Genomic DNA, 25,140 nt, shown 5'->3' with positions numbered 1-25,140 from the left:
CTCAATAAGTATAAAATGCTTGAATATCAGAGGCTATATCATACAAACTTTAATTCTCCAGTATCGGGCTGTTTTGTCATACACTCCAACGGTGCCATTGGAAAGGGCATAACCAAATCGACTGCCATACATGGGGCAAAGAGAGGTGATGATCTGCAAAAAATAATGAAAAAGATAAAGTTCATTAAGGCTCAATTTAGTGCAAAGTGACTTTATAAAACTGCATACCTTGCTACAAGTGTGTTAAAATTAGGTTTAAATGCACTTCCAATCCATTAGTGGGGAATGTGTTCTTCTCTATGATCCATGTCCTCTATTCAGATTTGGATCATAAGAATTAAACTCACAAAGTTTACTGTTTTAGATCAAGCATATGTAGCAAATTTCAACAAATTATTTTTTTAAATAATAAAATCGAAAAATTAAGGAGGAAACAGACTACGTACACAAGATCTGGAATATGTTTAAAATTGATGTTATACACACTAGATCAAATATTTTAATGATTATTTCAATTTCCTTACCTTACAATATCCTACAATCTAAATTTTAAAAGGACTTATAAAATCCACAATTAATTATCTTTTAAGAGTATACTTTTCCAAGGTATAATTTACTGTTTACTAGAAGAAAACATGAGGAGAGGTGAGGAGATACACCTCGTCCAAGGTAAGGAACAGTGGCTGTGCTTTGCTGGAGCAGCTGTGAAAAGATACCCCACGTCCAAGGTAAGAGAAACCCAAGTAAGATGGTAGGTGTTGCGAGAGGGCATCAGAGGGCAGACACACTGAAACCATAATCACAGAAAACTAGTCAATCTGATCACACAGACCACAGCCTTGTCTAACTCAATGAAACTAAGCCATGCCCTGTGGGGCCACCCAAGACAGGCGGGTCATGGTGGAGAGGTCTGACAGAATGTGGTCCACTGGAGAAGGGAATGGCAAACCACTTCAGTATTCTTGCCTTGAGAACCCCATGAACAGTATGAAAAGGCAAAATGATAGGATACTGAAAGAGGAACTCCCCAGGTCAGTAGGTGCCCAATATGCTACTGGAGATCAGTGGAGAAATAACTCCAGAAAGAATGAAGGGATGGAGCCAAAGCAAAAACAAATTCCCAGCTGTGGATGTGACTGGTGATAGAAACAAGGTCCGATGCTATAAAGAGGAATATTGCATAGGAACCAGGAATGTTAGGTCCATGAATCAAGGCAAATTGGAAGTGGTCAAACAAGAGATGGCAAGAGTGAACGTCGACATTCTAGGAATCAGCGAACTAAAATGGACTGGAATGGGTGACTTTAACTCAGATGACCATTTATATCTACTACTGTGGGCAGGAATCCCTTAGAAGAAATGGAGTAGCCATCATGGTCAACAAAAGAGTCCGAAATGCAGTACTTGGATGCAATCTCAAAACGACAGAATGATATCTGTTCGTTTCCAAGATAAACCATTCAATATCACAGTAATCCAAGTCTATGCCCCAACCAGTAATGCTGAAGAAGCTGAAGTTAAATGATTCTATGAAGATCTACAAGACCTTTTAGAACTAACACCCAAAAAAGATGTCCTTTTCATTACAGGGGACTGGAATGCAAAAGTAGGAAGTCAAGAAACACCTGCAGTAACAGGTAAATTTGGCCTTGGAGTACAGAATGAAGCAGGGCAAAGATTAATAGAGTTTTGCCAAGAGAACACACTGGTCATAGCAAACACCCTCTTCCAACAACATAACAGAAGACTCTACATATGGACATCACCAGATGGTCAACACCGAAATCAGACCGATTATATTCTTTGCAGCCAAAGATGGAGAAGCTCTATACAGTCAGCAAAAACAAGACCGGGAGCTGACTGTGGCTCAGATCATGAACTCCTTATTGCCAAATTCAGACTTAAATTGAAGAAAGTGGGGGAAACCACTAGACCATGCCGGTATGACCTAAATCAAATCCCTTATGATTATACAGTGGAAGTGAGAAATAGATTTAAGGGACTAGATCTGATAGAGTGCCTGATGAACTATAGACGGAGGTTCGTGACATTGTACAGGAGACAGGGATCAAGACCATCCCCATGGAAAAGAAATGCAAAAAAGCAAAATGGCTGTCTGGGGAGGCCTTACAAATAGCTGTGAAAAGAAGAGAGGTGAAAAGCAAAGGAGAAAAGGAAAGATATAAACATCTGAATGCAGAGTTCCAAAGAATAGCAAGAAGAGATAAGAAAGCCTTCCTCAGCGATCAATGCAAAGAAATGGAGGAAAACAACAGAATGGGAAAGACTAGAGATCTCTTCAAGAAAATTAGAGATACCAAGGGAACATTTCATGCAAAGATGGGCTTGATAAAGAACAGAAATGGTCTGGACTTAACAGAAGCAGAAGATATTAAGAAGAGGTGGCAAGAATACACAGAAGAACTGTACAAAAAGGGGCTTCATGACCCAGATAATCATGATGGTATAATCACTCACCTAGAGCCAGACATCCTGGAAGTGAAGTCAAGTGGGCCTTGGAAAGCATCACTACGAACAAAGCTAGTGGAGGTGATGGAATCCCAGTTGAGCTATTTCAAATCCTGAAAGATGATGCTGTGAAAGTGCTACACTCAAGATGCCAGCAAATTTGGAAAACTCAGCAGTGGCCACAGGACTGGAAAAGGTCAGTTTTCATTCCACTTCCAAAGAAAGGCAATGCCAAAGAATGCTCAAACTACCGCACAACTGCACTCATCTCACACGCTAGTAAAGTAATGCTCAAAACTCTCCAAGCCAGGCTTCAGCAATACGTGAACCATGAATTCCAGATGTTCAAGCTGGTTTTAGAAAAAGCAGAGGAACCAGAGATAGAATTGCAAACATCCGCTGGATCATGGAAAAAGCAAGAGAGTTCCAGAAAAACATCTATTTCTGCTTTATTGACTATGCCAAAGCCTTTGACTGTGTGGACCACAATAAACGGTGGAAAATTCTGAAAGAGATGGGAATACCAGACCACCTGACCTGCCTGTTGAGAAATCTGTATGCAGATCAGGAAGCAACAGTTAGAACTGAACATGGAACAACAGACTGGTTCCAAATAGGAAAAGGAGTACGTCAAGGCTGTATATTGTCACCCTGCTTATTTAACTTACATGCAGAGTACATCATGAGAAACGCTGGGCAGGAAGAAGCACAAGCTGGAATCAAGATTGCCGGGAGAAATATCAATAACCTCAGATATGCAGATGACACCACCCTTATGGCAAAAAGTGAAGAGGAGCTAAAAAGCCTCTTGAAGAAAGTGAAAGTGGAGAGTGAAAAAGTTGGCTTAAAGCTCAACATTCAGAAAACGAAGATCATGGCATCCAGTCCCATCACTTCATGGGAAATAGATGGGGAAACAGTGTCAGACTTTATTTTGGGGGGCTCCAAAATCACTGCAGATGGTGACTGCAGCCATGAACTTAAAACACGCTTACTCCTTGGAAGGAAAGTTATGACCAACCTAGACAGCATATTAAAAAGCAGAGACATTACTTTGCCAACAAAGGTCTCTCTAGTCAAGGCTATGGTTTTTCCTGTGGTCATGGATGGATGTGAGAGTTGGACTGTGAAGAAAGCTGAGCGCCGAAGAATTGATGCTTTTGAACTGTGGTATTGGAGAAGACTCTTGAGAGTCCCTTGGACTGCAAGGAGATCCAACCAGTCCATTCTGAAGGAGATCAGCCCTGGGATTTCTTTGGAAGGAATGATGCTAAAGCTGAAGCTCCAGTACTTTGGACACGTCATGCAAAGAATTGACTCATTGGAAAAGACTCTGATGCTGGGAGGGATTAGGGGCAGGAGAAGGGGACGACAGAGGATGAGATGGCTGGATGGCATCACTGACTCAATGAACATGAGTCTGAGTGAACTCCAGGAGTTGGTGATGGACAGGGAGGCCTGGCGTGCTACGATTCATTGGGCTGCAAAGAGTCGGACATGACTGAGCAGCTGAAGTGAACTGAGAAGAAAACATAATCCTTTAAAAGGCAAAATCCCAGAATACCATGGATTTGTACATATCTAACAATATACAGAGTGCATATGTTATACTGGAGTATTAACAGGACTGTGAAGAGGGTTTAACACACTTAAGAGAATTTACAATTACAATTTACAAAATCTACAGTTTTAGATACTGAACAAAATTGTCCTTAAAAGTTAAAGCCACAGTTTAAAGATATCTATGACCCTGCAGATCTACTTTCTAATTCTGACTAATGTAAGAGATAATAAGAAATAAACTGTATAAAGTAGAGAATAGTTATGTAATTTCTTCTACACCTACAGCTTTTCTATAAAGCCACCCACTTCACTTAACTCTGAATACAAAGTGCCATGTGGGACTCCAGAATTATTTAGCTCAAGGCATTCTTTTGGCAGTACTCTTCACAATTTCGCTGATGTGCAAAAACAGATGTGAACTCAGAGCAAAATCAAACCAAGAGGACAAGAAAACGGCCCTGAAATGAACAATCTTATACAGTCCCCATTTTCCTAAATTTAGCCCCAGTTTCCCTAGATCCCTTAGTCCTTTATAAGGTCACTAGTTTCTTCTTTTGTGGACTAGAGGATCAACAGGCATGTCAAATTCCTCGCCATTATTTCATGTTCTCCTGTCCTTTTCTAGGATTTAGGAAAAAAGTGTTTCACAGAATGTACTCCTCTCGCATCTAGTATTGGCAATCAACAGAAATCCAACAAAACCTCAGTGATTCCTTAAATGGGAAAAGATTTACTATGAATTTAAATGAAAGGGAAACGGTAGTGCAGAACCCAGCACCTACACGCAATTCTCAAGCTGGCAATCCCCTTCAACAATCTAATGAAAGGGAAGGACCATCTCTCTAGAAAAGGAGGCATGAAACGCGGGTACACAAAATGGCCAGATGGACACACATCTTCAGCCACGCTCTGCTTTGGGCACTCACTTCTCCCCTCCATTTTCCTCTACCACAACCGTCAGCTTACAAGCATAAAAAATGTGAGTACATAAGAAGTAGAGTCAGATTAAGTAAAAAGCTACAGTAAAAGTGAAGAAGTGAAGTCGTTCAGTCATGTCTGACTCTTTGCAGCCTCATGGACTGTAGCCTACGACACTCCTCTGTCCATGGGATTTTCCAGGCAAGGTACTGGAGTGGGTTGCCATTTCCTTCTCCAGGGGATCTTCCCGACCCAGGGATCAAATCCGGGTCTCCCACATTGTAGGCAGACGCTTTACCATCTGAGCCACGAGGGAAGTCCACAGTAAGGGTAAACCCTTCAGAATCATGGATAACACTTTATTTATGAATATGCACGTTTTGCTTTTTGGTCTTCCTTTTGCAGGCAGGGGAACAGAAGCCTGATGTTCCTAAACAGCTTTTGTAAGCAAAGAGAACCAAGGATGAGTTCTCGTCCCAAGGGGGGCTCTCAGGCTGTTGCCTTCAATCTTTTCCGATACAGCCTCCCAAACAACGGCTGATTGATTTCTGCACAATACCACCATTTCGATCCCTAAGACTTTCTTCTGTTGTTTTTCTTTTCTGTCCATTTACAGGGTTCCCAAGCCAATGCTCCTTTATTTCCGTCTCCTTCCTTAATTTCAGTTCAGTTCAGTTTAGTCGCTCAGTCGTGTCCGACTCTATGCGACCCCATGAATCGCAGCACGCCAGGCCTCCCTGCCCATCACCAGCTCCCGGAATTCACCCAAACTCATGTCCATCGAGTCAGTGATGCCATCCAGCCATCTCATCCTCTGTCGTCCCCTTCTCCTCCTACCCCTAATCCCTCCCAGCATCAGAGTCTTTTCCAATGAGTCAATTCTTTGCATGAGGTGGTCAAAGTACTGGAGCTTCAGCTTTAGCATCACTCCTTCCAAAGAAATCCCAGGGCTGATCTCCTTCAGAATGGACTGGTTGGATCTCCTTGCAGTCCAAGGGACTCTCAAGAGTCTTCTCCAATACCACAGTTCAAAAGCATCAATTCTTCGGCGCTCAGCTTTCTTCACAGTCCAACTCTCACATCCATCCATGACCACTGGAAAAACCATAGCCTTGACTAGACGGACCTTAGTCGGCAAAGTAATGTCTCTGCTTTTGAATATGCTATCTAAGTTGGTCATAACTTTCCTTCCAAGGAGTAAGCGTGTTTTAAGTTCATGGCTGCAGTCACCATCTGCAGTGATTTTGGAGCCCCCAAAAATAAAGTCTGACACTGTTTCCACTGTTTCCCCATCTATTTCCCATGAAGTGATGGGACCAGATGCCATGATCTTCGTTTTCTGAATGTTGAGCTTTAAGCCAACTTTTTCACTCTCCTCTTTCATCAAGAGGCTTTTTAGCTCCTCTTCACTTTCTGCCATAAAGGTGGTGTCATCTGCCTATCTGAGGTTATTGATATTTCTCCTTAATTTAGAATATCCTAATGATCTTTTTGGTTTCCATCTTGCCCAATCCTGGAAAACCAGCAGCAAATAAATATCCTAAGAATACCAAACCATAGGGATAAGGGCAGTCTTTAGACACTGTTTTAAAAAAAGATAACTCTCAGGAACATTTCCATTTGAATTACATGAGTAATTCTAATCACAAAGAAACTAGTCAAGTTCTCTGACATCTAGTTTTTAAGTCTACCAACAGAAATGTGCCTAAGAAGTACTTAATTTGAATGAAGAGAAAAACTCTAAAACCCTCATATACACAGTTCATTCAATATTCAATCCCATTTAATACACATGATAAGAAGCAGGAGGACCTGACCATGCCACTTAATAGCCATGAGCTTTTGAGAGTAACTTCACAAAGAAATGTAACATGTTCCCTCATCTGTAAAAGGAGAACTACTGATTCCTTCATAATTGTGCTGCTGTTGGATTAAATGAGTAGCTCATGTAAATAACTTAGAACAGTGTCTGGCATATATCAGGTACACAATAAATGGTTGCCACTGTTGTTATTATTATACAATAGCTCACTAAAAGAAATACCTTTTTGTGCTCCATAATTTTTGTCTAATCAAGTGTTTTCAAAATATATCTTTTTAATTTTTTCATTGGAGTACAACTGCTTTATAATTAGTCTCTGCTGTACAACAATGTGACTGAGCTGGATATATACATATATGCTCTCCCTCTAGAGCCTCCCTCCCACCTCCCCATCCCTCTGGGTCATTAGAGAGCACTGAGTCAAAATATATCTCAATATAGGATATTTAAAGGCTTCTTTCTCTGTAACGTACTGCTCTATTTAATCCCCACAGTCTTTACCATAAAACTGGGTAGTGAAATGTCCCAGCACTCTCATTTTATGCTACATTTAACTATGCTAATCTGTCAAGGTTATCATGATTCTGAGGTGGTGCTTACCTCTGTTTCTGACATTTCTGCCACAATCTCATCTTCTTTGAAAACTCGGATATCAAAATCCTCAGATCCAACAAGAAGCTGAAAGGGGAAAAAAAAAAATCAGGCATATTTAGTTCAGTAAGTGAAGACAGCAAAATTTCCATAAATAAAACAAAAAAATTGCATGATACTCTGTATGCTGCTAGAGGCACCCAGGAATTCCAACTTCTCGGTAATGGATGCTCAGAAAGGATCCTTCCAACGAGAAGGTCACGAGTTGGTCAGTGAAGAAACAGTGGTTACTACATTGGTCCTGTCCCGTGGGCACCTCCCACCAGAACAAGTTCTTTCACCAGGCACCTGGCTCAGCATCCGTCTGCCTGCAGGTGGAAACCCTGCTTCAAAAGCCAGAGCCCAGTACCTGCAGACAGTCAGAGGGTAAGTCAATGTCCAACACAGTGCGTCACTGGCTGCTCAAGAGGTTGATTTCTAGAGAAACCGCTAGAGTAATTTAAAAAGCTAAAAGCCAATCTCTAAAACGTCCAGATTCCTGAAAAAGTTGGCCGAAACTGAGAAGTAAGTACTATATGATTTTAAAACATTGGAATCAAGTTATAAGACTATGAATGAGACTGTGCTCCCAACAACTCTTCTGCCCTCTCCCCCATCAGGGGTCTTTGAAATATGGTCTTGATCTCTGTATTTGACAAACAAATGAATTACTGTTCAAAAGAGAGGAGAAAGACAAATGAGGCCAGTTAGTTCATCATTCAGGCAACAGAACAGCAAAATCAACCATGAGAAGCTAACACTTCTCTCAAAGCTAAGCTCACTGTCCTGGGGAAATGTATGTACTCAGCTAAGCCATACACACAAGAGAAGGGTCTCCTCCCCCACATACCTCTTTCTTCCCATCACCATCAAAGTCACACAAGGCCAAGGAGTGAACGTTATCTCCAGTCACCTGAAAATAAAACCCAAGTCATTACTACACCATTTCTTTTCACTTAATCCAAACATAGGAGCTACATGAAAGACAGGACGAAATAAACCATGAATTCAAAATTCACATTACTCACATCCTTTTTTTAATGTATAAAATTATAAATACTGTTTTATTTTGTTTCCATTATTCATTACTGTCCGTGGTTAAACAAACAAGCAAACAAGACCTAAAGAACATTAAAAAAGTAAAAATGTTTAAGAGTACTAAAGAGAGTATTTCGTTCTTCATACCGTCCAGAAGACATCATTTCCTTCATGATTGAAACCCTGCAGAGCACAATTTCCACCAATAATTGCAAGAGGGGAGGTAATGTCTCCCAACATCCCCAGCACAATTGCATTGGCCCCATCTGCTACCTAAGAAGAAAAACAAAAGAGACAAACCCTCAGACACAATGCTGCACAGGCACTCTGGAGGTAAGTACATCCTTTTTATCTGGAAACTCAAAGGCTTCTGTCATCATTTCTGAGAAGCCACCTGGTCTCCTGAGAAGCAAGCCAGAGCTGTCCATCGAGGACAGTGTCTGTGGCTAACATGGCTTATGCAAGGATGAGCACTGACTCAGGACAAACTCAGGCCCTTGGTCTCTCACACTAACCTGCTATGAAAACCTACTCTAAAACCCCAAGCTCTCTTGGACCACCAAGTTCTAGAGGCCAAATTCTCAGAGAATCAGACTTATGCCATTAAAACACCCAAACTTTTGTCATCTATTTTAACCACTTTAGATGGAAATCTAGTAATACTGATTAATTAGTTCTCTTACTACTGCTCATTTTTACTTGTAAGTACTAAAAACTACAAGCACCTATAGACCCACCATTCTGAACTAGTACATGCCTCAGACTTCTTGAATAAAGTACATAAGCACAATTTGATGAAAATGTTTTAAAACTGATTGTGGTGAAGGTTACACAATTCTCTGCTGGACTGTATGCTTTAAATAGGTGAACCGTACGGTATGTGAATTATATCTTAATCAATCTGTTATAGAAAAAAGGTAAAGATTACATGTCTATATCATGATCCCATTTTGTAAACAAAGAATTCACTCACAAATACTAAGTAAAAAGTCAGGATAAATCAATCAAGAGTTAAGTGTTATTTCCAAATGAAGAAATTATGGGTGATTATTTTTACTTTGCTCATATTTTTATATAATGAATACGGATTATCTGAGTATTAAAGTTGCAGCAGCCTGAGGATGGCAGGCTATGTAAGTGCTTCTCCTGGAAACTGCTATACTAAACTTCAATGCAAAGCCACCAGGAGACCTGTTTGCTGGCTTTCTGGCTGCTGGCTGAATTTTTAATGACGAATCTTGACAGATGAACGTATCAACAGATAACTCTGTTGTTTTTCAGTCGCTAAGTCGTTTCCAACTCTTTTGCAACCCCACGGACTGTAACCTGCCAGGCTTCTCTGTCCATGGGATTTCCCAGGCAAGAATACTGGGGTGGGTTGCCATGTCCTTCTCCGAGGGATCTTCCCGACCCAGGGATCGAACCCGCACCTCCAGCGTTGGCAGGTGGGTTCCTTACCACTGAGCCACCAGGGAAGCTATCAACAGATAATACCTCCTGAAAGATAATCTGGAGAATCACCAAATGATTACCAACCATGACCAAATAAGTGTCAAGGAGATGTAAATAGCAAAACGTGCATTTTTAACTACACTACAAAAGCCACATAATAAACCCAAATAAATGTCTGATCTCTTTCAAGCGTTAAAAAAAAATAAAAAACCAGTGGACGTTAATGGGAAGTGGGAGTTTTATGGTCATAAGGGATATACTCGCCTCTCTGTAGAACAAATCTGAATTATTGTAGACATCATAAGCCAACAGATTGGTCTGTGTTCCCACTAAAAGAGCATCATAGCCAAGTTCAGGGTTCAGTACTCCTGCGGTCAGGCAGCTGACTGTCTGGTTAATGTTAAGAAGTGAAACATCTGACTCCAGGGGGCTCTGGAGGACCCTGGGTGCACCGAGATGCTGGCTCCGTGAATGAGGGTTGTGAATAAAAACCTACAAGAAAAAGTTAATTACATCCCCTTAACATTAAAAAAAATGCAAAATTAACATATATTTTTATTAAAAGGCTCAGGTTATTAACAGATTACCAATGTTAACAAGAAGGGATTTAATCATCCACCAAACTTAAAAACACCCATACACAGTTCTGTGCATGGCTGGCTTTCAATCACTTCAAACTGTGGAAATCCAATGGCTCTCAGCCTTGTAATGACCAAAATAATGGCCAAGATCTAGTTGTCACTTCCCAGGGCAGCTTACATACAACCAACTGGCAGGACATTCAAGCACTCTTACAAATCAGCCTTTTCCTGGTCAAACTATAGGAAGTTGCTATCAGTTACAATGAGATTGCGCACACACACAAAGATCAGAGAAAACTGAGTAATAAACACTTCATTATCTTTCAGCCCAACACCTAACAAATTCACTTCCTAACCCTTAAAACTGATCGGTAGTAAATCTTATAATCCTAAGGGTCACACAAAGCAAGCTTCTTGAAGGCTTTCATAGTCTATACAAGTAGACAGAATTAACTAAGTCAAAGTTAATTAATCTAGCAGTTTCAACTATCACAAATATAATCATCTGAGTGTCCCTACAAATCTTTAAATTTCCCTAGGCTTCGTATGTAAAAGGAGGTTTAGACCAGAAGAAGCATTCTCAAGAGGGGCAATGTTGCTCCCAAGATGGGTAACTGGGTTTGGGGTGGGGGGAATCTGAGACATTAGGCCACAGATATACAGTATAGAAATTTCATTAGGGAAATTTTCATTTTCTGAAGAAAAAAAAAAAAAAAAGAGAAACTAGAGATCCCTTAAGCCCCCATCTAGTTCTAAAACTTGCTAATTTCATTTCACTTATTTATTTTTGGCTGTGCCGAGTCTCTGTTGCTGCGAGCAGACTTTTTCCCCAGTGGCTGTGAACAGGGGCTGCTCTCTCGCAGCAGGGCGCAGGCTTCTTGTGGCGGCTTCTCTTGTTGCGGAGCACGGGAACTACGGTTCGTGGGCTTCGGCAGTTGTGGCCCCCAGGCTTGAGAGCACAGGCTCGACAGTTGTGGTTCACGGGCTTAGTTGTTCTGAGAAAATTTTCTAATTTTAAATGAGCATTTCAACTCTTCGGTGTAAATCTGTAACCCAGAGAGGCTGGTTTGGTTGCTCGCCACTCAAAAGGCTAATACCCAAGAGACAAGTGTTGGTGGGAAAGGAAATTTTGCTTTATTCAAGAGGCCAGCAACCTGGGAAGAAGCTGGACTAACATCCTAAGACCATCTTCAAGTTGCCAGATAGGAGAGAAAAGTTTTAAAGGCAATGTGGGCAGGAGGGGCCGCAGGGCATGTGAGCAGCTTGCACACAACTCTTGGACTGGCTGGCATCACGGGGAGGTTTTAAGCCTCACCTGTCTTCTAGTTTCAACCCAGCCTGGGGTCTATATGCTCATGATCAGCAGTTTTCAACTGGTAGGGGTCTGCTTCCTGTATAAACAACTTAAGAATGTGTGCCAGACCTTCACAGCTTTCGGGGAACTGGGAGTTTGGTAATTCTATCCTCCAAATTGTTGCCAGTTTCCCAGCTCAAAAGCTTGTTTCTACACCTTCACATTCCTAAACATTAACACTTGAGCCAGCCTTCTGAGACTCAAGGGAGGCCTGGGAGACTAAAGCTTTTCAACAAACAAGTAGAGGACAAGGCTGGTTGGGAGGGGGCTGTCCCAGGAAGGCCCACTAGGGTCCAGCTTGGTTACAGTCTCCCCTTTCCTCTGATACTCCTCAAGCCTGAGGGTGTAGAACAAGAAAGGAAATAAGAGTTCTGGATAGAGAAGCTAATCATAAACTCAGTAGAGGAACTCAGTTTTAGGGGACTCGGTTTTACATCCAAGCAGGATTGATTTTAAATTATTATCTAAACAAGGTAACCTGTTCAACAAAAGATAATTTTTACAAGGCTTATTAGACTTAGATGTTCACTGACAGATGACTGGATAAAGAAGTTGCGGTGCCTATATACAACGGAATACTACTCAGCCGTAAAAAAGGAACAAAGTCAGTTGAACAAAGGTGGATAAAACTATGGAAAAAAACTTACGGAAACTAAAAAATGGAACTGATGAACCTATTTGCAGGGCAGGAATAGAGACACAGACATAGAGAACACAGTGGGGGAAGGAGAAGGTGGCAGGAATTGAGACAGCAGCATTGAGACATATGCATCACCATATGTAAAGCAGACAGCTGGGGGAAGTCGCTGTGTAACACAGCAAGCTGGACCTGGGGCTCTGTGACAACCTAGAGGGGTGGGATGGGTAAGGTGGGGAGTGGAAGGGGGGTTCAAGAGGGAGGGGATACATGTATACATATGGCTGATTCACGTTGTTTACGGCAGAAACAAACACAACCTTGGAAAGCAATTATCCTCTGATTAAAAATAAATTAAAAAAAAAAGACTGATGAGAAACCTACAGAAAAGGTGTGTAGCTACTGACTACTGTGTTCACATTTTCATTTGTGTAATACTTTACAACATGCTTTTATCAACATTACTGCCTTTAGTCCTCTGGATATACAGAAGAGGTCAAAGGGGTTACGGCCTTTCCTTTCCCAAGGTCTCACCACCGATAAGTGACAGGAGTGAGACATAAGCCTGGTGTCAGGCTCCAGTCATCTCCAGCCATATCTTACTTCCTTTCATAATAGTTCTGAACAAAAGAATTCTTACAGAGTCTTCTAGTAATTAGAAAGGCTGAAAAAGAACAGCAAGAAAAATAACCTGTGGACTTCACGTTCATTGTTATTGGGATGAAAGGAGTTTGAGCTTTGCTGCCAGAGTCGCAGGCGTCTGGTTCCTCCCTAGTCCCCTTCCGCGGAAATCAGTGCCCAGGAGACTCATCTGGCCACAGGCTCAGTCACTGCCAGGGCCTTTATGCAGGGCTCCCCTGGTGGCCCAGGGGCAAAGAATCTGCCTGCCAATACCGGAGACCCACGAGACCCGAGTTCGATCCCTGGGTTGGGAAGATCCCCTGGAGGAGGAAATGCCAACCCACTCCTGCATTCTTGCCTAGAAAATTCCATGGACAGATGTGCCTGATGGGGTCCATGAGGTCACCAAGAGTCAGACACGACTGAGCACACACACACGCACGCACACGCACGCATGCACACACACACACAGCCTTCAAGCCAAAGAACTGGCTGTAGTTTACACGTTTGTTCTAGCTGAGGGGGTGCTGCTGCAATATATATTCCATGGTGAGAGGAAACATGTCCCCAGATGAACTATGTTCATCCTGCAAGAAACCCCTTTTCAAAATATCCTTGCTCAGGTGCAGAGACCAGATCTCAATAAGTCAGCCCCACCTTCACAACAGAGTCCCACAGAAAATGACAAAATCCTGTTTCTAAAGACATGGGCCCCCACAGTCAAGGAGGGCTTCAGTCTTACCAGAGACATTTGTTTTTAAAGGAAATTATATTTTTGTGTGTTGTTTGGCTCATAAAATGGTGCCAATTTGTTTTTTTTTAAGTCTAAAGATCAGGTCAGAACTTCTCAGATCTGTTTTTGAAGTTCTGAATATAAAGTATCTGATTAGAGAACCTAGGAACTTTCATCTCTCCCTTTTTCCCCCGTCTTCAGAAGCTGACCTAGATTAAGGTGTCCCTGCCTCCCTCTCTAGGTCACATTCTAATGAAAGGGTTTCCAGAGAAACCTGCTTCCACTCCCTGCATCTCTGTTGCAGTACCACCCCAGGAATCCTTCATCTAAAACATAAACCAAATCCCAATCACCCACTTTATCAAAAACCAAGGTCTCTGCTGTGGCCTGTGAGGCCCTATATGATCCAGCTACTGGCCCCTCACTGCCTCCCTCAATCCATTCCAGCCCCAGAAGCCTTCCTGTGTTTCTGGAACACACCAAGTACACCCTCTACCTCAAAGCCCGTGTGTACTTGCTGATACACTTAGCTCCACCTCTCTGCAGGGGCTTGTTTCATTTCCTTCAAACCTCTGATCCAGTTATCCTATCAGAAGCCTAGCTGATCACCCTGTCTAAAACAGCCATTACCCCTCTGCAGACTGTGTGTATCTGTTAACTATCTGGCTCGTTCTCTCAAATGTAACCTCCAAGGGAATGGACAGAAGTGTTAACGGCTCAGTCGTGTCCAACTCTTTGCAGCCCCATGGACCATAAGCCGGCCAGGCTCCTCTGTCCATGGGATTTCCCAGGCAAGAATACTGGAGTGGGTTCCCACTTCCTTCTCCAGTGGCTCTTCCTGACCCTGGAATCGAACTCATGTCTCCTGTGTCTCCTGCACTGGGCGGCGGGTTCTTTACCACTAGCGCCACCTGGGAATAAAACCAGTAAGACTTGTTTGTCACTTTCACCCTTGTAGCTGCCGAGTTAAGAACAGTGCCCAGCACACAGCAAGCCCTCAATAAACTCAGGGCTGAGCTAACGTCAATGGGAACTTTTCAGCCCATTTATGTAGCTGCTGTGTACCTACAGAAAAACCAATACGAATTTCTTTCTGGTATTTGTCAGTGTCTCCTCACATTATCACAGCTAACATTAGTGCCAGGCTCTATACTAAGTGCTTTCCTCCATTATACAACTTAATTGAAATGAATCACTACGTTTTAATTGATGTATCCCAAGGCGGAGCAAATGAGAAAACATATATTGGAGGTGGAAGTGTCTTGAAAACTGTAAATCATTATATAAATGTCAACGTGTTAAATCCAAGCTGGGTCAGAGAACAGGCACTCTAATCTCATTTCTACCACTTTCCAGTTGAGCAACCTCAAACATTGCTTTGAACCTCTCTGAACCATTATTTCTAATCAGTAAAGTGGGAGTAACAAGAAGAAAATAACAGTTAACAATTAGTGACTACTGCCTATATGCCAAGAGCATGACACATAGTACCTTACTTAATCCTCTTAACAACTCTATGTGATAGATACTATTAAGCACCTTGCCCAAGGTCATGAAATCAGTAGGTACCAAAGCCAGGATCTACCTGTGCCATGCTACAGCAGTTGCCAATTTAGCAGGGACGCTGAGATAATTAATATAATAAGGCTTTGTAACTGTTAGCAGTCATTAAGCTCGGCGTCACAGTATTCCATGTTTTTCGGGCATTCCTCCATCAGCACATAGTGCCCTGATTTGCCCTGTCTGTTGTCCCTCTGGACCAGAAGCTTTCTGAAAATACGGACTCCAGCTTTATCTCTGAATCCCCAAGATCTAGTACAAAGAAGGTGTTCAGTAAGTCTGGTGAGATGTTGAATGACCGTATCTTTTTCGTCTCCGCGACGCCCACACTTTGCACAGCACAGGGTACACAGTAAGCCCCTAATAGGTACTTAGTGAATAAATTACAGGAAGAAACATGAATGTACATGGATAAAGATCAAAGGAGCAATTTGAATCATTTAAGTTAGAGATATCTTTTTTTTTTTCCTGCCGTAGAGTTGTTTGCCTCTAAGAGGCAGTCTGAGATGGTAGGACGTTCCCAGCGAAGGGCAGAGACTCTGGGCTTGAATCTGGGGTCCTCCATTACTGCTAACCCTGACCAAGGCCTTCCCTGCAGGGGACTTCTCTTCTCTATGCTCCCTATCTGTAAAGAGACTGCAACATCATCCGAGTCTAAGAGCCTGAAGACAAGTTAACTGTCCAGAAGGGCCGTTCCGCTTTGTTATTTAGGATTTCTGCGCAGAACGGAGAGCTGGCTAGACTACCGACCCGTTGCCTGGCAACCCTGGCTGGGGGCGGGGTCTGAGAATGAGCGGCGGGATTGCCAGGACGCGGCCCGCGGAAGTCGTGGGGACTCCTGGGGCCCGGGCCCCGTGCGGGTGGGAATGGGTGGGAGCGGTTACCTTGCCCGCTTGGGTAGCGGCCGCCAGGCACGGGTGAGTCCCGTCGTAGCGCCCTACGGCCACCATGCGGGGGCTGATTTTGTGGCGCAGTTTCAGGGTGAACACGGGCTGCAGCATGTTGGCGGCGGTTCAAGAGAAGAGGGCTAGTGGCCCGAGACCGGCGCTGCGGACCCGGCCTCAGCGAGGCCTTGAGAGGCGCGGAGACCGGACCGGACCGTTCTGGCTACATCAGGAGAGGCGGGAAACTGATGCGAACTTGACTCGGACCCCAGGCCGCGAGCTCTTTCTGCGGCTGCGCAGGCCCGCCCACCGAGTTCTGCAGCTGCGCGGTCGGGCCTCAAGCGCTGCTGAGGCTGAACTTGGGTCTCGCGGGTGGGGTCTTGCCATTTTCCTGCTGTAACTTACCAGCGTTGGGTTCAACTCAACTACGGGTCTACCGTGGCGGCGTTTGAGCCATCGCACCCCTGGGGCTTCTTATTCTAGCAGCACCACAACCAAGCTGCCCAACTGTTGCAGCCTACATTTATTTCTATCTACTTCATTCCAAGGGCTTATTCAATAAATATACCTTGAATGTGTGTGTTAGTCGCTCAGGCGTGTCCGACTCCTTGCGACCCTATGGACTGTAGCCCGCCAAGCTCCTCTGTCCATGAAATTCTCTAGGCAAGAAATACTGGAGTGGGTAGCCATTCGCTTCTCCAGGGGATCTTCCCCAGCCAGGGATCGAACCCGCATCTCTTGCATTGCAGGCAGATTACCTTCTGAGCCACCAGGGAAGTCCAAGGGGGCGACTAGCATCACCGACTCAATGAACAGGAGTTTGAGCAAACTCCGGGAGACAGTGAAGGACAGGCAAGCCTGGCTCACTGCAGTCCTTGGGGTCACAAAGAGTTGGACATGATTTAGTGACTGAACGACAAAAATGCCTTGAATATCTACACTTCTTACTTTAGCTGTTATGTTGATGCCCACAGTAATTACTTAATATATCAATCCTCTGGGGAAAAAAATCATACTTTAAACTCTCATCTTTAAATAGTTCTTTATCAATTTCTTAGCATTCATTCAAACATTTATTTTTTGAGACTTTACTATGTTTACAGAGGATGAGATGGTTGGATGGCATCACCGATTCAATGGACAAGAGTTTGAGTAAACTCTGGGAGTTGGTGATAGACAGGGAGGCCTGGTGTGCTGCAATCCATGGGGTCACAAAAAGTTGGACAAGATTGAGCGACTGAACTGAACTATGTGTCAGGCCCTATTCTAGTAGTAGAGAGATGGCAGTAAACATAAGACAAACCTCCCGTCTCCTGAAGCTGACATACAAGTCAGAGGAGACAAACACTAAATGAGAAATACATGTGGGAAGTCTTTTGGTGGTAAGTGGTAAAGAGGACAGAGAGATGGAAGTTTGGAGAAAGTGCAATTTTAAGTAAGGTAGTAGGGAGACTTCCCTGGTAGTTTAGTGGTTAAGAATTTGCCTGCCAGTGCAGGGAACATGGGTTCTATTCCTGGTCCAGGAAGATTCCACATGCCATGGGGCGACTAAGCCTGTGTGCCACGACTACTGAGCCTGCACACCTAGAGCCCACGCTCTGCAACGACAGAAGCCATCGGAATGAGAAGCCTGTGAACTGCAACTAGGGAAAGTGAAAGTCGCTCAGTCATGTCCCACTCTTTGCGATCTCATGGAATGTAGCCTGCCAGCCTCCCATGTCCATGGAATTCTCCAGGCCAGAGTACTGGAGTGGGCAGCCATTCCCTTCTCCAGGGGTTCTTCCCAACCCAGGGATTGAACCCAGGTCTCCTTCATTGCAGGTGGGTTCTATACCATCTGAGCCACCAAGAAAGCAACAGAGAGTAGCAGAGAGTAACCCACAATCACTGCAACTAGAGAAAGCCCATGCACCACAACAAAGACCCAGCCAGCCAAAATAATTTTTTAAAATATGGTGGTAGGGAAGAGACCTCACTGAGAAAGTGACATTCAGGCAAGAATCTAAAAGGGAATCAGTTTTGAGGAAGTGTGTTTCAGCAGAGGAAATTCAGGTGCAAAGACACTAAGGGATTGCTCTGGCTGACTTCTAAAAATAAACATTTAAGGCAGAGGGATGAGATGAGTGGGAACCAACAGAGGAGACTGAGGAGGAAACTAAGTGAAGAGAATGTTGCCAGGAGGAGGAAAATCACTGTGTCAGATGTTGAAGGTAGGTCTTGAAAGATGGGCTCTAGAATATTCTTGATATTTGCATTTTGCAATTATAGCTGTTCAAATGAGCATCTTTTTTCAAGCCTATGGAGGGTGTCCATGACTAGTTGTCATCTCTTTGGGAGATAATGTCTAAAGACTAAATTTGAGGGCCTTGATGGAATGTAGGGCTTTCCTCATAGCTCAGTTGGTAAAGAATCCGCCTGCAATGCAGGAGACCCCAATTCAATTCCTGAGTCAGGTAGATCCCCTGGAGAAGTGATAGGCTACCCACTCCGGTATTCTTGGGCTTCCCTGGTGTCTCAACTGGTAAAGAATCCGCCTGCAATGCAGGAGACCTGGGTTCAATCCCTGGGTCGGGAAGATATCCTGGAGAAGGAAATGGCAACTCATTCCAGTACCCTTGCCTGGAAAGTCCCATGGATGGAGGAGCCTGGTTGACTACAGTCCATGGGATTACAAAGAGTCAGACACAACTGAGCGACTTCACTTTCTTTTCTTTATTTTCCTCCCCTCAACCCCTAGACTCTGTCTCCAGGAAGGCATCATCTCACTGAATCCACTTTGCTAATAGCTGAGCACAGGCTGACAGGCCATCTCTCCTAGAACAGCCTGAAAAGAATAAATCTCTAATAGAGGTCATCTCACATTTACTGAAGGTCTCCATATGCTAAGTCAGTGTTCAATGAATTAGGGACATTAGGGACACTGTGGCAATCCAGAAAGACATGCTCTGTGCCCTTATGGAAGTTACACCTAGAAGTATATTTGTTTGCTAATACACTACCATAACAAAATACTACAAACTGGGTAGCTTCAACAACAAAAATTTGTGTGATCACAGTTCTAAAGGCTGGAAGTCCAAGATGCCAAAACAGGTGATTTCTCCTGGAGCGTCTATCCTCAGCTTGCAAATAGCCACCCTCTTGCTGCCTCTTCCTACAGTACCTCTGTGCATTCACCCTTCTTTGTGTGCCCAAATTTCCTCTTCTTCTGAGGACAGCAGTCATATTGGATCAGGGCCTGCCCTAAGGATCTCATTTTAACGTAATCACCTCTTTAAAGGTCCCATCTCCAGATACAGTCACATCTGGGGTATAGGGGTCAGGACTTCAACAAATGAATTGAGGGGGACACAATTCAGTCTGTAACAAGGGGACAGGGAGCAACAGACATTAAACATGAAAGCAAGTACGATTGCTTTTTCTGGAGATAAAGCTGATACGCCAAGGCTCAGAAAAGGCTTTTCAGACGAAATGACATTTGAACCAAGAGCTCCGTGACAAGACAGTGGCAGCCAAGAGAAGATGTGGGGGAAGGTCCTTCCAAACAGAGGGAACAGCTGGGTCCAAGGCCCAGGGATGGGCATGTTTGAAGATCAGAAACACAATAAGGTGGCTGGAGCCTAGTGAGTGAGAAAGAGGCCAGGAGGGGCCACACCAGGAAGCTTGCCTGTTGGTCTTTAGCAAGCAGACAGCAGATATCCATGGCCTGCTGGTTATCCATGTAAAGGTGGTCTTAGACTCTGTCCACCGTGCTGAGCCTCACTCACTCTGTACTGCCTGGGTGGTCTGCAAGAGTTGCTTTCACTCTTCACTGCAGGACAGTACCAACACCAGCAGCAGCAGCACTGAACATTTAATAAGCACTTTCTAGGTGCCACTCCAAGTACTTTATATGGGCCTTCCCTGGTGGTCCAGTGGTTAAGAATCTGCCTGCCAATGCAGAAGACACAGGTTCGATCCCTGGTCTGGGAGCATTCCACATGCTGCAGGGCAACTAAGCCCATGGGCCACAACTACTGAGCCCGTGCTCCACAACAAGAGAAGCCACCGCAGTGAGAAGCTGGCACACCACAACTAGAAAGTAGCCCCTGCTCCCCACAACTGGAGAAAACCCTCACACAGCAACAAAGACCCAGTGGAGCCAAAAATAAACAAATAAAGCTAATTTTAAAAATTAAGAAAAATAAATGATTAAAAAATACTTTATATGGATCATCTCTTAATCCTCCAATAACCCTGTGAGGCAGGTCCTACTTTTATGCCATTTGACAGATGACAAACCCTTACCAGTGTCACCTCCTCCCTTCATAACTCTTCACTGGCTCCTCATTTTTAGCCAAAGTAAGTTCAAGCTCTTTGAGAGATGACACAAAGACCTTCAAGTTCTGACCCCTGCTGGCCTCTGCAGCCTCCTCTTCTACTGCCTGTTGCCACAAGCTCACTCCCTCCTCACAGGCTTTCTTGGCCTCTCTGCCTTTGCTCACACCGGCCCTCTGCCTGAAGCATTCTCACCCTCACCTCATAAGTTGGATGGCACCACTGCAGGGGGTCTCTCTCACAGCGGCTGTCACATTTGGGAGGTACCCGCCATTCCATCAGTCCCCCAACGATATCATCCACCATATTGGGGCTATTTGAGTCTTTGCATCATATCCCTACCCACTCCAGTATTCTTGTCAGGAAAATGCCATGAACAGAGGAGCCTGGCAAGCCTGGCATCCATGGGGTTGCAGAGGTGGACACGATTTAGCAATTAAACAGCAACAACATCACAACTCTAATTAGAAACAGCATGGATCCACAGAAGGGCAGAGAATCCTCATCTAAACCCTGATCAGGGCAGGAGACTTGGAAGCCTTCCAACAAGGGCCAGGAGAGGCTGGCCCACAGTCTTTCTCTACCTCTCATACCCCACTAGGAATCACTGGCTTTTCAGAGAGGGCGTATCTTCACATTTCTGAGATCTGAGGCTCCTTCCTGGGGACCCAGGACTTGGAGGGGAGGGGCTGGCTGTAGGTTGGCAGCAGTCCATAGCAGGGAAGCCCACAAGCCTTGACAGCCTGCAGATCTGGGTTCAAATTCCTCCTCAGTCAATCCCTAGCTAAGACTGAGGCCCATCATTTAATCCTCCCGCTCACATTTATTGAGGGCCTTCTCTGTGCCAGGCACTGGACACACTAACTGACTGGGTCCTCACAGCCACCCTCTGAGAGAGATTCTGTCATCATCCCGTTTTATGAGAGAGAAAACTGAGTGGTGAGAGGTCCCATAACCTAAGCCCAAGGCCACACAGCTGGTAAGTGGCAGAACCAGGGTGGCCAGCCCAGGGGGTCCGAGCTCCAGAGTCTGAGCCATGAGTCTCCTGCAGTCAACACCCCAAGTACTTGTGTCTCTTTTAAAAAAGAGAAAGATGAATAATAGTACTGCTTCTGGAGAACACTGTTGTGGGAATTAGACCAACTAATATAAGTAAAGCATTTAAAGCAATGCCTGGCCCTTAGTAAGAGATCCCATAAATGGTTATTATCATTGTTATCATAAGGGTATTAATTTTACCTCTAGGTGAAAAGGCTGCTTTTGACCTGTTGCTCGGTCGCTCGGTCGTTTCTGACTCCCTGTGACCCCATGGCCTGCAGCGTGCCAGGCTTCCCTGTCCTTCACCATGTCCTGGAGCTTGCTCAAACTCATGTCCATTGAATTGGTGATGCCATCCAACTATCTCATCCTCTGTCGCCCTCTCCTCCTCCTGCCCTCAGTCTTTCCCAGCATCATTAAGGTTGCTATTGTAATATTCAGTTCAGTCGCTCAGTTGTGGCCGACTCTTTGTGAACCCATGGCCTGCAGCACGCCAAGCTTCCCTGTCCATCACCAACTTGCTCAAAGTCATGCCTGAGTCGGTGATGCCATCCAGCTATATTGTAATATAGTTGGTATCTTTTCTCTCTCTCTTTCTTTTTTTAAGAGTAGGTGGCTTAATTCCCAATATCCTTTCAGCTCTGGGATCAGAAAACCAAACTCACTAATTAAAGGCTGGTGGGACTAGGTGAGACAGAGAATTTAGAACCTGAGTTACAGGGGCCTCTGGCCACATCTGCTACTGCCCTCACCTCGCCTATGCAAAGCACCCCCACTAGAGGGTGTGCAGGTGTAAAGAAAGGAGGCTCTCACAGGTTAGGACTCAGGATTAAAGGCCTAGAGGGAACTGGGGTGGACGGCCCCCAGGACCCGAGGCCTCCACTGGTCCAGTCAACATCAGGGATGTAGACTGGGGCAAGGATCAGCCGGAGATGGAGTTCTGCCTTTTTATTTACGCACTGTGATGTTTGCTGTGGTTATAGCAAGCTTGCTTTACTTTTGTGATAAAACGTGTACACGACTTAAAAATAAAGGAGTATGAGGGTGAGGGCTCTCTGTGCCCTTTGGAGATCCACAGCCTCTCCCTACCAGTTGCCCCAGAACCTGCCAGTAAAGGACCCCAGGCTCAAGTTTCCCTGACAGTAAGAGAGTCGCCATTAGCATCCCTCTACAACACCTGGAGGGCAGGGGCCGGGACACTGGGGCAGAGCGCAGTGCACAGAGCCTGGCTGTGTGAGAACGGTTCACAGGCAGCCTCCTTGGATACCCGATCCATCCGTCTCTCATCACGTGACTCCCTGCTGACTGTGGGATGCCAGGGCCGTGAGGGTGAGGCCGTTCACATGGCTCTTTGTCAGTCCATGTCACTCACAAGAAATGTGAGTATTCAAAGCCTCGTCACAGCATGTCACGTATGCAAAACAGAAACAGCTGCTTTTGGGTCAGCAGACAGGAAAAAGCTACATCACCATCACCATAGGAGCTATGTCTGCCGAACACTTCCGTGTAGCAGACTCTCAATTATTCACTTGTATTTTCACAAGTGCCCAGTGCCCCAGTGCATTCTCTCGCTCTCACACACAGCATTTCTGCTTCACTTTCTTCATAGTGTTTATCTCTTTCTGAGATGATCTTCCTTAATTCTTTTTCTAGAAAACTCCTATTTATTTTTATTTTATGTCCTGGCTGCGGTGGGTCTTCGTTGCCGCGCCAGGGCTTTCTCCAGTTGCGGCAAGCGGGCGCTGCTCTCTAGCTGTGCTGCTCGGGCTTCTCACTGAGGTGGGTTCTCTCATTGCGGAGCGCAGGCTCTCGGCATGTGGGCTCTGGAGTTGCAACTCGAAGACTCCAGAGTGTGGCCTCCACAGTTGTAATGCACGGGCTTAGTTGCTCTGAGACACGTGGAATCTTCCTGACCAGGGATCAAACTGGGGTCCCTTGCATTGCAAGGTGGATTCGTAATCACTAGACCACCAGGGAAGACCCTCCCTTTTCTTAAAAAAAAAAAAAAAGATTTATTTATTTCTATTTTATTTTCTTCTTTCTCTCTTTGGCTTTGCCACTCGGCTTGCAGGATCTTAGTTCCCTGACCAGGGGTAGAATCTGTGCCCCTAAAGTGTAAGCTTGGCGTCCTAACCGTTGAACCACTAGGCAATTCCCCCATTATTTCTTAACTGCTTTTTTTTTTTTTTTGTCTCTCTGAGCTAGAATTCAAGTCTCTTGTCCACTTTTGGGAGGGCAGCCCAGTCCCTGCCTACCCCTACACTGCTGCCTCGAGAGAAATCAGGCAGATGGGGGTCAATGTATTATTTTATCCCTGGTAAGAAATGATAATGGAGAGTGTGACTTCTACAGGCCAGAAAATGAGCTGGCTAATCCTGAATGCCAGCATCGGGAGATGTGTTCATCCCTGGAAAGCCACCGGCCACATCCTAAGGGCAGGCCTCTCTCACCGCACATCCAGGGGTAGGCAGGCCAGCTCTCTGGAGGCGGCTGAGCTGCGCACCCCAGGAGTAGGAGCGGAACAGCGGGAGGCAAGGACACCAGGACTGTTTCGCCCTGCTCTTGCCCTCTCTGCAAAGAATACTCCAGCCTAATGTCATCCAAGCATCTTCAGCACTTTCTGACTAAAAGGGAATGCACTTTATTATTTTATTATTTCTTTTCTCTGGCCGCACCACGCGCCATGTGGGATCCTAGTTCCCCAGACCCCATGCCGTGGAAGCGCAGCATGCGATCTAATGGACCACCAGGCAAGTCCATGGCTGCAGTTTAGATATCTGGTCGATGGATGATGGTCGATTCAGACAAGTCAGCATTCACTTAAATAACTCACTGGCAGGACTTACTGCACCACCTTACAGTTCCCTCCACCCAGAATGCTCAGCTCGCAGGTCATTTCAAGCCTGACTCCCATGTGTCCATCAGATTTCAGCTCAACACTTTCCTTCTCAAATAGGCCTGCCCAGGGCCCTCATCTTTCTCTCTCATGACCCTGCTTCTCTTAACCCCACCCTGTAGGACAGGCCTTCATAATTTCTCCCCACTGAAAGATTCAAAATAGATCCTATGGTTTTGCACTACTGAACATTGAGAAGTGATGCCTCTTTCTTTTTCTTGTTTTTGTACCATGACACCCACAAGACCATGCTTGACATTGTGGGCATAGTCTAAGCATGATTCATGATGAGCCAGAGCCTCCTGAAGCACAGAGGGGCCCATGGGGGAGTGATTACCGTCCTTGTGCATGAGGGTACTCATTGGTTTTGTTGTTTTAGCTGCTAAGCCGCATCTGACCCTTTTGCAACAGCATGGACTGTACTCCTCCAGGCTCCTCTGTCCATGGGATTTCCTAGGCAAGGATACTGAAGTGGGTTGCCATTTCCTTCTCCAGGGGATCTTCCTGCCCCAAGTATCGAACCTGTGTCCCCTGCACCGGTAGGCGAATTCTTCACCACTGAGTCACCAGGGAAGCCCACCGATGAGGACCAAGAGTCAAGTTTCTTTCTATAGAAGCAACAATAAGGCA

At 44.9% G+C, this 25,140-nt stretch overlaps 1 protein-coding gene across 3 annotated transcripts in view; it reads right to left on the bottom strand.

The window, feature by feature from the left end:
- BBS2 (Bardet-Biedl syndrome 2) overlaps nucleotides 1-16,523 on the bottom strand; it is a 29,038-nt gene extending 12,515 nt beyond the window's left edge. The window contains exons 1-6 of one of the 3 annotated variants that reach the window (XM_052656017.1): nucleotides 16,263-16,523; nucleotides 10,153-10,384; nucleotides 8,588-8,709; nucleotides 8,253-8,315; nucleotides 7,373-7,450; nucleotides 49-153 (exon numbers count right to left, since the gene is read on the bottom strand). In XM_052656017.1, coding sequence (XP_052511977.1) covers nucleotides 49-153; nucleotides 7,373-7,450; nucleotides 8,253-8,315; nucleotides 8,588-8,709; nucleotides 10,153-10,384; nucleotides 16,263-16,379 — 717 coding nt within the window. In that variant the 5' untranslated portion in view covers nucleotides 16,380-16,523. Of the gene's footprint in view, nucleotides 1-48; nucleotides 154-7,372; nucleotides 7,451-8,252; nucleotides 8,316-8,587; nucleotides 8,714-10,152; nucleotides 10,385-16,262 lie in introns of all 3 variants that reach the window. The other 2 variants (XM_052656018.1, XM_052656019.1) reach the window with 2 other exon arrangements.
- Nucleotides 16,524-25,140: the final 8,617 nt, after the last annotated feature.

This window comes from Budorcas taxicolor, chromosome 18 (genome assembly GCF_023091745.1).
Source record: "Budorcas taxicolor isolate Tak-1 chromosome 18, Takin1.1, whole genome shotgun sequence".
NCBI lineage: Eukaryota > Metazoa > Chordata > Mammalia > Artiodactyla > Bovidae > Budorcas > Budorcas taxicolor.
Note: the sequence above shows the minus strand (reverse complement) of the source record. Positions and strands in the feature narration are given on the sequence as shown.